The following is a 16,589-nucleotide window of genomic DNA, read 5'->3' on the forward strand; positions in this document are numbered from 1 at the left end:
AATTTTGGTTTCTTCTGGTGAAGCTATTTAAATCTGAAGGAGAAAGTCATGCCATCAGTAAGGAATCTACCATGTATCTCTAAATGGCTTTAACAGTGTTTAAAATACATTTTAACAACCTCATAAAAAACATTGTAAAAGTACCATTGATCACAGTGAAAGATACAGATGCATTTTAATGACTCAGCAGGGTCTACTTGGACATGAAAGCCAATTCTATTATTGTAGAGACAAGACTCCCCTGTGAAAAGTGGATATCACTAAGCAAGCCAAGTGGCAAAGTCCAAAATAACAGTAAGGGTCAAAACAATAACCCTTCTAGGAAATTATGGTTTTTTTTTTTTTTTTTTTTTTTTTTTTACACAGGTGACATATAGCATTAGGGACCAAATCAAGCTCTGTTGTACTTTGCTGCTCTCATTCTCTCTACTGAGATTACATTGTTAACAGACTCTTTGTGATGGTGATAAAATTTTCTTCCAGGTTATTTTGTATGTTTGAAAGAGGGCAGACTATGACTTGCCTGTATATTTCCCTCACTTTCTTTATCAGCATGTTTTGCATATGGAACTTAGGATGACAAAGAAAGCAGGTTGCTGCCAACCCTCATCCCATTGAATAGTGATCTCAGTACAGTATGGTGTCCCTAGCAAGACCTGAAGCAGCCTTCTTCCTTTGTCCTGGCAGCAGAAAGAAAACTCAGCTTATTTCTTTTTACAAAACAATCTTGTGCCCTTTTGCAGTGGGAGATTTGTTGCATCCCACTATTTTTTCTGCCCTTTTTTAAAGTGTTTGAATTGATAAGCAGCAAGATAGAAATGGGGTATACCTACCAAGCAGTTGCAGTGATGCTCTTAATTCTTTCCCTGAGGGAAAGGGTGAGTATTCTTCAATTATTCTTATTTTGATTCATCTCTTTTCATGCCTGGCATATCTAGTTAGGAGATCCCTGGGGGAAAAAAAAAAAAGTGTGTAGGTGGAGTTTTGTAAGAATAGTTTGCTTTTTTCAGTCAGCGATTTCATGACTCACCAGCATAAACATCACGTTTATGCAAGATCTACTGTCAGAACTTAATTTGCTGTCTTTTGGTTTATCACATCCTCCTTATACTCTAGCTTGAAAGAGGAGGCAGGGTACAGAAAGTCTTGCACTGAACATAATTGGGGCCACTTTTACCAAGAACTTTTAAGCTCCAACCATAGCTTTTATACTCTCTTTCGAGATGAGAAGTTGAGAGTCTTCCCTAGGCTTGTTTGCTTGAAGGATACAGCAAAAATAATTGCTGCACCATGTTTCCAATTATAGTAAGAAATAAGATTACCATAGCAAAAATCATCTCTCTTGGAGGAAAGATGTTTTTCTGTACTTTCTCTATATAGCCTGGTAATTAGAACCTTCTAGAGAAGTGGAAATAGGCATTTGTCTCATCAGCAGCAATACTCCAGGTTTCCATCCCCTTCCAACAAACATCCCCTTCCGTGTATGTTTAGTGCTCTTAATGCAGTGATATAGATACTTACAGTTAGTTACATGTTACACATTTACTTATGCAGGTGACTGCTTCATCTATATTTTCTCCAGTATGGAGAGCTACTTAAAAGTCTCTGAATAGCACCACTGAGTTTCTGTTCAGTAGTGCTGAAGTAACACCTTCCATCTAAACTGGGATTCTCAGGAAGCACACTGTGTTAGTAAATCTGGGGTGGCTGAAATTGAGGCTTTCATCAGTGTCAGGTAGAGGTGTAGGATAAATCAGATTTCCTGTCTGCTTTGCAGTCTGTGAGGTGTATGATACGATTTTCTTTCAGTATTTCTCTTAATTATTTGCCTTTGTGAGATGGAAAAAACAAAAAAAAAAAAAAAATCACACATATGCATTTAAGTAAGATGCTTGTTATCAAAAAGGAGGAGTGAACATTTTCTGTTCTCCTGTTAATTCAGAGTTTCTTCCAAATTTAAACTTTTTCAGCCATAGTTCCCTGGTCATTTGTCTGCATTGTGTTTATATCTAAACTCTGGCTTTTTTTTTTTTTTTAGGTTCGCTGGGGGGACAAAGGATCCACTGAAGAAGGGGCTCGATTAGAAAAAGCAAAAAATGCTGTGGTGAAACTCCCAGAAGAACCAGAAGAACCTTTTCATCCAAAACCACCTAAACCAAAGCCTACCTCACCAGTCATTCAGGAGAAGTGGTATACACCAATTAAGGTAAGCTTTTTAGTCTTCAGTACAGTGCAGTTTTGTACTAAAGGTAGGACTTTGTGTGCCTTACTCATCTTACACAAGCTGAACTGAATATACTGAAATAAATGAGATTTTGTTTTATCATACTCAGAGTCCTGTTGCTCTGTTGCCACAGGGTCGACTTGATGCACTGTGGGCACTGTTACGAAGACAGTATGACAGAGTCTCTTTGATGCGACCACAACAAGGAGATGAGGTTTGTGCAGCGCGAGTGTATCAATTGTGGTGGGCAAAAAAGGGGCATGTTACAGCCAGGGTACATCAGCTGCTGAACACTGGTAATTCCATGGCCTTAATGAAAGAAAGCAGTGCAATAAAAAGAATGGCACAACAGAAAAAAATAATGCAATGGTAAAAAAAGGTACATTGAAAGATATGCATTCCCGTGTGTGACACATTTGAAGAGCTGTAGGAGCAAACTATTTCCTGTAAGTGAGATGGAAACTTCTTCTCAACACACTGCCCCACCAACAGATGGGCATGGCAGATCAGATTCTCAGTTACCTTAAAGCAACAGTGTGTGAGAGCTGCTATTTTTGCAACATATCCCATGAAGACAACATAAGAATTAGAGATTTTAAAGGGAAGGAGCTACTTCTGATGGAAAGAGAGGTAATCACTCTTTAGGTTATCTGCCTGATAATAGGGCTGGTGGTTGGTGCTGTTCTCACATAAGAAAAAGTTTTATCTAGGGATTTATCTAGGACAAGGGCATGCATTTGGAAGTTGCAGAATGACAACTCACAGAACTGGAAATAGGAAGCTGTACAATCAATGAATGTACAGATGTTATAGTTACGAGGCATACTAGAGAGCTTGGTTACATAGTTATTACTCCAAAGCAGAAAAGATAGGATGCTTACCCATATCCAGGGCTCACTCACAAAACTCCAGCAGAATAGATCTCCAGAAGAGATCCTTCCCCCCTGGCAGTCAGCTTTTAAAGGGGTCTAGGAGAGGTGCAGCCAGGCTCCACCCCTTCTAGCAGCACAGCTGAATTGCCTTTACCTGTGCTCCTGTGGCTGACTCATTGCTCGCCTCAGGTGATCAATCAGAGGTTCAGGCTGTGATTCAGCAGTTCCCATACAGAAGCATACTCTTTGTATGGCTATCAGATACTGATGTTAGCGTTCTGGTTGTTATGTTTGCATGTTGTTTACTGCTTGAATGGGTTATTCATGTCATATGGAAAAATGAACAGTAGTAATTTTTCATGCAAAATATACAGTACTTTAACAAGTAAATTCAATGTAAATAGAAACACTGATGCCTGATCTGGCTTTACCTGAACAGGCTACAATTGTCAGTCAGGCTCTGTTCTGAGGATTTCTGGCCATGAGAATGGCAATTACTGGAAATTCTGTGGTTTTGTGAAAATTGGATTACCAGGGAAATCATTTTTGGCCCAGTAAGAAATCAGGCATCCGTCCTCTCTGGATTTGACAGAATGACATTGACCAACATCTTGGCTTATAAAAAACAGAGAGGTATCTCACTAACCTTCAGTATCTTTACTGAAAAGGGGAATGGAATTTCTACAAATGAATTGAGATCAAAATAATGATCATTAAGGTGTGACTTGTAGTACTGTAGGAATGCTATTTGTGCCTGTCTCAGTATTTTATATCTCGGAAGAAAAAAAAATACACCTCCCTAGTTCATGATTTGCTGGCTGCACATCCTATGCTGTTCCCCTGGTGAGTTGAAGTCAGTATGATAAGCAGACACATATGTAGAGTGAAATACACATGTGCATGCACCTAACTGGGAGACACTTTTATGGCAAACAGCAGCAAAGCAACTCTTTTATTTTCTTCCTTTTACTGCCTAGGAATTTGGTAGTTCCCACTTGCAGAAGAATTCTCTGCTGAATTCAGTTCCTTGATCAAGTAATTGAAATTTAAGCGTGAAGTATCAAAGCAAATCTTCCTCCTCCCCCGTCTCCCACTCTTCCATGTTGCCAGCTAATGCTGAGGTGGCCTGGTCAGAGGCTGCATGCAGCTGAGTGAAGGAGCTTTGATTGCGGACGGCAGTCCTTGGAGCCATGCATTTTTCAGCCAGCAATGGTGAGGCTGGGGACGCCGGTACAGGTGTGAGCTAGCAGGTTGTTGATGACATCTGCACAGGTCCTCGGCAGCCTGCAGCGAGGCGGCTGGATTGTCAGCAGATGTAGTTGAGAGTGGCAGAACAGTTTTGGTCTCCCATTTGCCGCCTGGGGGCTGAAACACTAAAGGTAGATTGGGGGTGGACACAGCTGCGCTCCCAAACATGCCTCGGGCACAAATAAAGAGATCTAATATAGTTTGACTCTGTTGTGGTGGGGAGATGAGGATGGAGAGCCACTTCAGAGACAACTTAGCGCTGCAACATCTGCCGCCGAGTTCCCCGGGAGTGACAGGGGACAGCAGGTACAGATCGAAGTCCCCACACAAACAGCCTCCATTAAGCCATGGATCTTTTGAAGGGCTCCCATCAAACATAGTGGAGTCTGCGGCAGGAGATTATTTTGTTTTCAAAGCAATGTTTTGTTTTCTTTGCTAACAAGATAATTTATAAATGATTCATTACCCCATGTTCCTACTCGTATTTATGCTTTCTTTTCTTTATGTAAGGGGTAAAAAATAAGGAATCACTGTAGTTTTAGGGTAGTTTGTTAAACCACTTAAATGACCAAGGGTTTTAGGCAACCTTCAGCCCATAATGTTATTTTCAGTGTTATTTTGAATGCATGCATGGGGAGCATCTGCCATTGTTTCTATACTGGAACACCTCTGACATAGAGTTTATATGAGAAAGAAACTTGGCAGTGGTTTGCATTGTGATCATTAGGGGCCTATTCTCTTACAAAAATTCTTCAGTTTATTTTCTGATTTAGCACCTCGAGGTTGTCATTAATGTTCCTCAAATACTTAGTATAGCCTTACTGCTTGCTGTAATCTGCACAAAATTCTTATAAGTCTACAAATGGCCCATGGCAGTCATAGTTAAGATTTTGCACAGTCAGAATGTGAACATATGTGGCTGGGAAAAGGAAAAAAAATCCGTAGTTCATTCAACAATAGGTTTCTATAGTAGAACTACAGGGCATTTCTAGTTTTTTTGATGTTACAAAAAAGCATAAGAAAACCACACTCATATATATAATTTTAAACCTGTTAGCGTTTACATGCTTCAAAGATGAATTTGTAGTAATGGCTGCAAAATTCATAGGAACATCTGTTTAATGTAATGTTACTTTGTGTGCGTCTCTATGTTATGCAAAAGAATTTTGTGTTGTAATTCTGTTAGCATCACAAATTCACAGTTCAAAAGACTTTGACATTATGATATTCTCTGAGATGAGGCCCATGTTGCTATTCCCTTTGTGTTTGTTCAGTAGTTTCTACACTGGGCACAGGCAGAAAACATTAAATCATTCGTTCAGACTTTCAGTTAGAGAATATAAAAGGAACTGTTAGAAGGCTGAGGCTGGGAGTCCCTTCACTGAGAGTGAGCTCTCAGTGTTTTGAATCAAAGACCAACTGCAGTGCCTAGGACAACCCCAAGTTTCATTTCTACACCATGCTTTAACAGGTACCAATGAAAAGTTCAACTGCTTGCACCTAGCAGCAATTTGCATTACCATGGGATACTTTTCACTTGAGCTCTTAATTCACTGATAATATGGAATGATGTAGAAGCAATGATATCAAAGAAAACATTGGCTAAGAATTTTAAAAGAAACCCAAGAATTCATAAAGTAATGCTTATCTTTATCTGGGATCTCCTGAACGGCTGCAGTGGTTGGAAGATGCAAAACTGGTTATAAAGTGAGATGAGAGGAGAGGTAAAGAGCACCTCTTCTTCTTCAATGTTTTCTGCTTTCTGCCATTTCTCCAAGCAAAAATTTGTCTGTGCAGACCGAAACTGGAGCCAGTGTTTTTCCTAAACTTCCACAGTAAGATTATTGGTAAATTATTAAGTTCACTTTCTGAAGTTCAGTTTAAGTTAAAGAAAATGGTAGGGAACATTTTAAGAGCAGTAATTTCAAACTGCCCCATTCCGACTGAATCCAGAGGTTGGTCTCCAATAGAAAGCAATGTATCCTGGTGAGTGAAGCACTGAATGAGGTTTCAGAAAAAGCAGTAGCAGTCATCTTCATGAAAAGACAATGATGTCCCAGTATTGTGAAAATAAGAATATTTTCCCATAGGTGCAGGCAGTCACTTTGGTACTCCCTGCCTTTGTGTAGATGAGAGCTGTTGCTTTTTTTTTTTAAATGAGCATTCAGAACTCAATAGTATGAGCACAAACACTTCTATGAATGAAATAAGTGCCTTTGTGTTCCCATTGCCGCAAGACAACAGCAGCTGTACAGGTGGGTGATGGTCCTGATGGGAGCAGTGCCATACCAAAGTATAGCATGCACCTCTGGTTGATGCCACAACCAGACCAACCAAGGTTAACAGAGCATTCTAAAAAGTGGAGCTGCCCCCATGGTGTGTGCAGCCAGAGGAATTCCTGCTGGTTTTAGTAGTTTAGAAACAGCTAAGTGTTTTAGGGTAAGATACACCCTACCAGGCATTGCTGTAACTCGAGCTGTACTGGCAGCACAGAGAGAATGCCTGTTGAGAGGAAAAGTCATGTGAATTTGCTACAGCTGTCAAACACCATCTCCAGCAGCCCAAGGAGCATTACCATTCTTTCCACCCCTGACCCCATCCGTGCTGTATTAAGAAGAAAACATTTCATTTTTCAGCTCAATGTCCCTCACCGTTTGTTTCATTCTGCACAGTTTGAAGGGGGGAAGATGGTTTCCTTAATTCCTCAACACAACTTCTTATGGAGCAGATTGCAGTAAAAAGTTATATTTGATTACTGCCTGGCTTCCAGCAAAGAGAATGCTTTGTGTATTCAACCAAACTCAGACATAAAACAACACCCAGCCTGGACACAGCCTTTACAGGGAGGGAATGTGAATTTTAGTTTATGTGAATGTTGAGTGTCTCATTAGTCAGCTTACAGAAAGACTGATCGCCTTCAAGATGCAGCAGGAAGAAAGCCGACAGGTTAATTCAGTCACTGCCATCCAGAAGAGACGTGACAGCTTTAACTGTCTTGTGCACCCAGATTTATGAACTAGTCCCATGCTCTTAACCAGATTAGTTCCTTTTCCATTAACTGCTGAAAGTAGGGCAGCTGTCCGAGCGGCTGGTTGTAAATTCGATAATGTCTGCTCTGTTAATCTGTAGGCTTTTCAGATGGAGAAGGCAGCAGATAACAGGATTAAAGTTTCACGACCCAGGGTTTTCACAGCCCGATATGCGGGCGCAGGGGGATAGAGAGTGACTTCTGTCATTAATCTTAATTGATTGCCAAGAGGTTTTAATCTGGGTTATTAATTAGGAAGATCCTTAACATACTGTCTACACATCAACATCAGATGCTCTTTTGGGACTTTTGGGACATATGGCATATCTTATATTTACATTCACACAATTTACACATACGTATATTTCTGTATGAAGTGCAGATATGTATGTATGGATGTATACAAATAGCAGTGAGAAACATTTGGATGCAGAGGCATCACATGCTCTCTGGCAATATTTGATGAAAATCAAAAAACACAGTGCACACAGGTTACATTTCCACATAATAAACAGTACACCTCTACATTCATACGTCTTTGTAGCCATTTTCATTATATATGCCATTTAACTAGAGTATTTTGCAAATGGATATATCTGATACGCAGATTTGCATAAGATTGGTGTTTAACAAATGTGCAGCACGTGTTGTTGTGTGCCTCTGGCCATGAAGACACCTACAGATCTCAAACAGAAACATAACCAGTTCTATCTTTCACAGTTTCCTGGAGCTTAGGTTCATGCATTCACTCTTCCCTTTTTTATTTTTAAACAAGTTACTGCTAGACAGTCAGAATGAATAGAGGTGTAACTCCCCATAGCTGCCGCTATGTAACTATGTGATAAATCCCGTAACACTGCTTTGATGTTTACCAAAATACCGTATGCAGGAAGAAGTATTAAATTATGGATTGAGCATATAAACTAGGCAAGAAGAGAAAACACTGTGACAGAGACCTGGCATTTGAATTTTGCGTAGATGCAAACTGTGCTGTACATTTCTGTAGCTCCACCATTTACAGATGATTGTTATATCATTAATCACATATATCATTATATCATTCATCGCATACACAAAAATAGAGCCAAAGGGCTGAAAGTTCTTTCATCATGCCCGTGCTGAGTATTGCGTTACCTCTTTAAATGGTTAGTCAAAACTTTTGCTCGTTTCCCGTAGTAAATTGCATCCAGTCTTCCTTTAGTAGTGATGCATTACCTATTGCACTACCACAAAGGGGCATCCCATAAATGCACCCAACTTCCGAGGATTCACTGTGGCTTTCTGCTTCAACCTGAATTTCATTGGAATTAACTGGTGAGCAATTCTAGTGTACTTAAAAACAAATAGATTTTGACTAATTGCTCAGTTATTTTCCTAGCAAGGTCCCATTTGTGGAAGATTTACGGCTTTCTTCTTCCATTTTCTTGCTCTTGCAAGATCTTCCTCCTCTTGAACAACCTCTCTAACTCCACTTGGACTACTGGGACTTGTGAGCATTAGTGCTGCTTTGTATTAGTCATTCAGCAGTCAGTTGAGCTGTAAATCTGTAAATTTTCACTTAGCATCTGAGGTGCTTCTGCTGAGCAGGAACAGCACAGTAACAGTGGACTTCCCAAGAAGGTGCCTCACTGATCTGGCAGATAATCCATTGCTGTGATGTCTTGAGAGTTTGTCAACAAGCTGGGAATGCTTCTTGTTAGCAGACTGAAGAAGAGGTCAGAATTTGATTTCAAACACTGGCACCAATTCTTCCACCTCATCACAAATTTGAAATCCAAGGATGAAATGACTTTAATGACTGTGTTTCCTTGACACAGCTCTGGGTTTGCTTTTCCAGAGGGTCACAGTTAAGGAGAAGGAACTAAAACAATTTGAAACCATGTTGTACGCAATATACACACTATATGTGGATGAAAAGGCATCCTATTGGCTTATGCACAATCAGCGAAGAATTTCCCATAGTTGTGTCCTTACTCCTTTACTTTTCATTTTTTGACAACATCTAAATGAAAACAGTTTATTTGGAGCAGAAATAATGCTTTACTCATTCTAGCCCTCATGCTCAAAATGATTATTAGGAGTGGTAGAGTTCATTGGAGATGGGATTCTCCATAGCTGTAGAAATGGAAGATTTCAGATCTTTCCAACAGTGGTCTGGCATGTTTAACAAGATTCAGACTGTGACTTCGTTGCCATTTGGAGAAAATCAGCACAAATACTTCATATCAACAAAGACAACTAATGATGGAAATCAACCAACCGGGTGTGAGAGGGGATCCGGGATAGGAAACCTGAGGTCAGAGTGAGGTGGGAGGCTCAAACTGTTACTGGGAGAAGAAACAGGCTGCCTTGCCTTTGACATTATGAGCTCTAATTCTCTAAGCAAAAGGAAAGCCTTGAGAAAACATCTTGAGAAGAGCATTTTTAGAAACTGAGTCACTATGTGTCACTTTGAAGTGCTACCTGTAGGTATCCGTGGCAGCCTGGACCTCAGAGTTGTTTATTCACTTAAAATGAGATTATTATGAAGCTGTGCTCGGTTATAGCTATTTGAGGACCAAGTGTGCATAAGCAGCTCCACCCAGATACTGTCACTGTATCATAACAACAGTGGCACTAAGCCTGAAAACAGCTGCATATCCTAATAATTTCATGTGTGTAAATCTTCTCATTAGTTTTAATACGACATTATCAAAAAGAAGGCAGGGTGATGGAGCTGCTCCATAATCTTGACATTGATTGCATTAAAAAGTTTGGAAGGATTTCTGCCAAATGTGACTGTTAGAAGTGGGTAGTGCAGAAAAAGAGAAGAATTTTTTTTTCTTCTGATATTTTTACTGCATTCTCAGAAATAAATAACATTTTTCTTTTTAAATTAATCTTTGCATTTCTTAAGTCCATAGTGAAGTACAGGTCCATTTAGAATTAAAAAAAAATAAGCTTTTGAGTTGTAAGCAAAAGCTGTAATATTTTCTACTAGCTTTAAAATCTTCATGGAGTGCCTTCAAGTAACATATGCCTCCGATCTTCATCTGCATGTTTTGTCTCAAGAGGAAATTCCTACCTACTAAAAGAAGCGAGTGTGCCATACATTGCCAAAGTCCATTACACTTAAAAGTTCAGGCAGACATCCATCCATAAATTAGAATGTCTTGATAATTTGAGTTTTGTCCCCCAGTAGTGTGACATAATGGCATGCCCTCAGCCTTAACATTTAATTTTAATATTGAATGTGCTGGTTTTTGATAGCTTGTGTCACAGCCTTCATGTAATTTAAATGCAGTTTTAAAAAAATTAATTCAATTATAAGCAGTGGAGTTATTAATGCTGCTTTGTGTCACTAAATATATATGGATACAAATAATTCCGTTCCTTTTAAGTCACTCTGAAATGAATTTTGCAACTTCTGATAACCGTGGTGGACAAATGCTAAATGAAAATCAATCACTTCAATTTAAATGAGCTAAGCTCGCTGTCTTTCTTAAGCAGCCACTGTTGGACAGCTAACCAGATGATAAGTAACAGTTTCACTGACCTATAGCCTCTGAATGTTTAACATAACCCACTAAGGACAGCACTTCAATTACCACTGCATTGCTTTTACTCTAGGGCTCTGCATTGATCATTCATATACAAGGATTACTTTCTTTCTTATGCACATTTCTATCTCTAGTTTTCTTGCACAGTGTTGCTCTCTCTCTTTTTTTTTTTTTTTACTGCACCTAATAATTCAAACTCTCCAATAGGAATCAGTTTGATGAAATTAAAGACGATTGGATTTTCATTATTATATTTTTTCCACTGGAAACAACAGAAATCCTTTGATGATCTGAAATACAAATTTTCTTACAGCATGCAAAACATTACTGTATGATCAGAAAAGGTAGATGCAGATGGAAAGTACACGTCAGCAGGTAAAGCATTTCATATCTTTCTGTGCCCAAGTTGATGGGTGATATTTTATGCTATAAAACCTGCTAAAACTTGGAGTGGTTGTAAAACGATAGACAGGTATCTTCAGGAAGTTGTAGAAAATGATCCCAGAAAAAAAAGTCAGTTGTTTAGGGCTTAATATTTTCAGAAGAACCAAAAGTCTCTAACGATGTTACTCAGTTCCAAGGAAGGACTTCTCTAGCAAACCTCACATCCTCTCATCTTAACAAACTGTCGTGCATCTCTAAATCATATAAATGCTGTGCATTGTCAGTAAGAAACAACTACTTACCCCAGGAAAGAGGTATTGCATTTTAGGGCATGTCCTTCTGTCCATACTGCTTCCTTTCCTCTTCCAGCGCTGCCTTCTGGCCTTGTTCTTGACTTTGCTCCCCACCTGTGTGGACTGTTACATTTGTCCTCACTTCTGCAGAACTTTGGTCACTATCTTGAATTTCGAGTGCCTACCACAGTTGAATCCCAAGTAGTTGCAGGTCATGCATATAATTTTATTAATAAAATAAAAATGGCTACAAACAAAGGCTTCTGCCCTCTCATAGCCACTTTGAGGCTCAGGCAGCTGATGGGAATGACCTTTTATTTCTGCAGTAATTTTCATAATGATATTCAGGGTCAGGCCCAACAACCAATCTGCCATGCATTAGTAGACATCAGTTCCCTTTGGTAATACGAGATAGATGTACCCCAAACAGATGGTCAGAGATCATAGGTGGCTAATGAACTTGGTGGAGCATTTTATTAAGATTACGATGGCAACGAAATATGTTTTTCCCCTCTGATAACAGCATTAGTAGCAAAAAGAAAAGAAGGGCGTGTAGAAGATTGGGAAGATGCAGTGGATTGTGTTTCTGTTGGATCTAGGAAACTGTGAAATCTGGATTTAATTTCTCAAATCGAGTTGCATTGAAAGTGCAGTGTGGTTGGCAGAGTAAAAAAAAAACCAAAAACTACTATCTCTATTGGTGGTAATTGGAGAAGAAGTGATACAATGTTATCTCCATCCTGATATTTGTTACTGACTCTACCCTTTGAATGATTCCTATATGTCATATATATTAAAACTATCCTTAGTTAAATTATTAAAGTATCCTCTACACTCTGGTGGAGAGAAAGAAAATCCAAGAAAGAACAAATTTCACTAAGATTGGCCTTGCAAATGCAAACCAGGGACTTGTGCACACGGTGCCATGGATTTGCACCCCCTTAAATCACAGCATATTAAAGAGTCATGCTTGTTTTCCTTGGAAGCCCTTCCTGCTCCTAGCATTTGTTTTTTGGGGGTAGACGCATGTAAAAGTATTCAGACCTACTGAACCAAAATCTTGTTCATCTTTTTTTTTTTTTTTTTTCCGCCAAATTGTATGCCTTCATGTCTCTGTGGAACTGACCCTGGGAGTATCAAGGCCAATTGCATCTGTCTAGCACTTCTCCTAGTCAGGGCCAAATCAATCAACAGCACAAAGCCATTGAGCTTTGGAGAGTGCTTTATACAATTTCACGTGCTTAATTCTTGCCAAGTATAACATATTTTTCCTGAATAAAAGCCAGTTCTGTCTGCTAGATAAGCATTACAACAGTGGCTCAAACTGCAAGCAGAAATTTTAATTTTGTCTTTTAAAGATTTGAGTGTTCTGTGTCACAAGTACTTGAGAAGCCCAATGACTTACTAGCATAGTACTCTGGTTCAGCTGATCCAGATTGCCCACACTCAGCCTGCATTGAGTGATGCTAGTTGGAAATTCCCCACAGTAGCCAATCCCTAGTGATGGCATTTGCCTCCTGTTTTTGGTTCCTGAAATACATAATTTTAGAATAATTATGGTTGGAAAAGACCTCTAAGACCATCTAGTCCAACCACTAATGCACCACCACTGTGCCCACTAAAACCATGTAACCAAGTGCTGCATCTCCACATTTCAATTGTTTTCAGTATGGACTTCAAAGTTTTCTCCAAGGTTTATCTGAGGAGTAGTAAATATAGCTGGTCTTCAGCTGCAGTGTTGTTCATTACATCCAATTCATAAGGTGGTGCACATGTTAAAAGTCAACATAATTGTGCATGCTGCTGATGTGTATTGGTAATTGCCACTTTGATAACAACTTGTAACTGTAGTACCGAAAAATACCTTTGATTTAGGCTTTTCACAATTTAGTTTTAACATATTTCAATAGCTTAAGGAAGATAAACAGAAAGAAACCTTTCAATTACCACATTGATACCATTGATAAGATGGTTACTGTAAGTGGAGTGGCTGTGAGCTCTCTTCTCTGGAGTATTATAGCATTTTGGGTTGTTGTTCTTTTAATATTCTGCCTAGTTAAGTGGAACATAATTTCTGATCTTGTAAGAAGAAATACTGTGGAAGAAGGTTACTATGAGAGAGTAGCACAAGGATGAGAGCTGTCTTAGCACATATCATGAACAGAAGACCAGGAGGGATGTATGTATCCATGGATGTGTTTTGATGCTTCTATCAGTGAGTGCAGTGGTTCTCTCTGGGAGATGCTCCCAACTGGACTATACACACTTTTACCAAGAGCACGAGGACAATTCATGGCACCTAAAGGTCTGCCCACCCTCCTTTTCTTTCCCAGCCAGGATGGTGGGGGTTTGCACAGACTGAAAACAGCTGGCACCTCTTTTAGGCTGCTTTCCAGTCTGCTGTCTCCACCGAGATTTCAGCTGAGACATAAATGCTGTTGATTGGAGTGAAGTTATGGAACAGACTGAACAAAAGCAGGAGAAAGGTACAAGAGAAACAGAAAGCATATCTTCCAACTGGCTAATTCTTGATTTCCACTCAAAAGCTGAGTGGCCTAGCAACTGGGCCACTGCCACACATTGGAATTGCAGTTTTGCTAAAGGCAGGCTGCTCTGACCAAAGCAGCAGGGCTTCCTCAGAGTGGCAGGAGTGGTAATTAAGACACAAGAGAAAGGCCATCAGGTTTCTAAGGGTTACAGTATCTGAGGAGGACAATGTAATAAAGAATGAGGCCAGTGATGGTATCTGACAATTTTTAGGAGATGATGTGAACACCAACTAATGAAGGCAAAAGCATTTACACGATGGGGGAAGCAGAGATGCCTCTAGTGAGCCCTGTGAACAACAGCCAGAAAAAGAAGGGTAAATGATGTGGGTAGAAGAGTTCACATTCCATTGCTTGAGGCTGAAAATGCTTCAATTCTCAAAGCAGAGACAAACACATTTGACCCAAGAGAAGAGCGACGTAAATAGGTTTGTTTCCATAGCTCCATCAAGTGCAGGTAAATAGCATTCAATGTAACATCCCCTTGGTGCTACTTTCCACTACTAGGGGTCCTACTGCAGTATCAGGGTCAACTCTTCACTAGAAAACAGAATCAGGTGCCATTTTTAAATGCTGGCATTTCTTCCCTGTAATAACACTAGACAAGTGCAGTGCCACACTGGTACATGGAAAAGTCTAATCAATAAAAAACATTTTTCATGGAGCTTAAGAGACAGAGATTTTACCCTATGCATAGCACAAAAGTAAAATGAAGTTAAATCATATGCCAGACTAGGCTGACCTATGTGGAGCCATATGTATTTATAAAAGACATCAGCTGCCTAGTGTCAGAATATTGTGGCTTGTGGTGCTTTCTGCTTATGATTGCTCTGAACAACAATTAGCATTACTCCTATCTCCTTTACTCACTCTGTGAGGCCTACGTCATGTGCCTGCAAGGCTCCTCGGAGACAAGGTGATGGCACCATTGGTCAGCCCACTTGGGAGAGGGCCAGCTGCTAGAGATGACTGCAGCCCTTGTCAGCCTTAATGACCTGCAGTTGACACCTCCTCCCAGCCGCCTTCCTTCAGTGTACAAGTACTACATTGGAATAATTGCAGCCTGTCATCCTCTGTTTCACACACACACTCCTCTTAGCCTAGACAAACAAGGGACATTTGACTAGATGCTCAACTACTGTTGACTCTCTGTGTCTGGGCTTCTGCGTGTACACATGTGCGTAATTTACATGCGTGTAAATATTCAGTGCTCAGTAGTAGTGTCAAAGGGTAAATTACACTAGTGAGAGTCAGATTGCCCCACTGTCCCTCCTGGTCCCTGTCAGATATAACTAAGCAGGAAGATGTAGGGGCTTCAGCCTTCTGCAGAGCCCAAGTATCATAGAATCATACAATGGCCTGGGTTGAAAAGGACCTAAAAGATCATCTAGTTTCAACCCCCTTGTCATGGGCAGGGTCACCAACCACTAAACCATGCTTCCCAGAGCCACATCCAGCCTGGCCTTGAATGCATCCATGTTTGCTTGGTCCTGTCAATGTTGCCAGAGGGATTAGCACCTGCCACTCCACTCCTCGTTGATGTCCCTAGCACGCACATGGTTTTCACTGAATTGTGAAATAAATGACTTTTAAAATTGTTTTAGTTGAAGACTGTTAAGCAGTTTGGAATAGATGACTCATATCTCCTTAGCACAGTTTCTCCATTCCTGCTTTTACTCCTTGGGCATCCATACCCGAGGACCACACACATCTTTGAGTGGATTGGATCCTATAGGATTGAGGGGTCAACTGTATGGAGACAAAGGCACTTAAGGTAGGACAGGCATGGCCAGTGTGAATGCCCCATCTTTGCAGTGTTATGTGAAGCACCCTGGCAGCTATGAATGAACTTGGTCTGGCTGCTGGACCAGCTGCAAGAGCTACAAGATATGTATTGAGTAGATAAACATACATAGGCCAGAAGAAATCAAATCCAGTAAAAAGCTGCCGTGGAGATTCAGCCTTGGATTATCTCATCTTCACTAGTTAGTCTCTAAGGAGATGGCATGCTTCTTCCTCACCCCTCTAAAGGACCAACTTGGGATAGAGACACAAGATATCAAGGCTTCTGAGATCTGAAACTTGTCTCTGGTCAATGAATTTCATTCTCCCCCTGACAGCATTCAATGTAGATCTCATCCATATGAAAGATACCATTATTTTCAGTAAATGCTTAAAGGTAATTTTTTGTTTTAGTGAACTATTTATTTAACTGGACATCACCTAACAAAATGAGGTTGGCAGCTATAAAATAAGTGGTAGAAGAGAACACAACAGCAACCATAGCAAACTATGTTCTATATTCACCGGAATGTTTGGCTTAGAGTATGTCCCTCTGGTTATGATTCACTGTCTGTCCTGCAGGGCGTCCAGTAAGAGACATCTTCCTGAGTAGGTGGCTATCATTGTGCTATTATTACTGTGCTATTCTACATGAAATAGTGAAAGCAACAGG

General features: G+C 40.1%; 1 protein-coding gene and 1 long non-coding RNA gene across 4 annotated transcripts in view; one reads left to right on the forward strand and one right to left on the reverse strand.

The window, feature by feature from the left end:
- ANTXR2 (ANTXR cell adhesion molecule 2) overlaps window positions 1–16,589 on the forward strand; it is a 100,482-nt gene that overhangs the window by 58,080 nt on the left and 25,813 nt on the right. Inside the window, exons 15-16 of the mRNA XM_042812141.1 lie at window positions 2,039–2,206; window positions 2,358–2,438. Of these exons, the coding sequence (XP_042668075.1) occupies window positions 2,039–2,206; window positions 2,358–2,438 (249 nt within the window). The remainder of the gene's footprint in view (window positions 1–2,038; window positions 2,207–2,357; window positions 2,439–16,589) is intronic.
- LOC122156893 overlaps window positions 1–16,589 on the reverse strand; it is a 283,419-nt gene that overhangs the window by 1,830 nt on the left and 265,000 nt on the right. For all 3 annotated transcript variants that reach the window (XR_006167691.1, XR_006167692.1, XR_006167690.1), the window contains one exon: window positions 834–949. This is a non-coding gene — a long non-coding RNA (uncharacterized LOC122156893). The remainder of the gene's footprint in view (window positions 1–833; window positions 950–16,589) is intronic.

The sequence above is a fragment of the Centrocercus urophasianus genome, unplaced genomic scaffold, assembly GCF_019232065.1.
Source record: "Centrocercus urophasianus isolate 14NV4802_14NV808 unplaced genomic scaffold, USGS_Curo_1.0 seq_13, whole genome shotgun sequence".
In the NCBI taxonomy this organism is placed as follows: domain Eukaryota; kingdom Metazoa; phylum Chordata; class Aves; order Galliformes; family Phasianidae; genus Centrocercus; species Centrocercus urophasianus.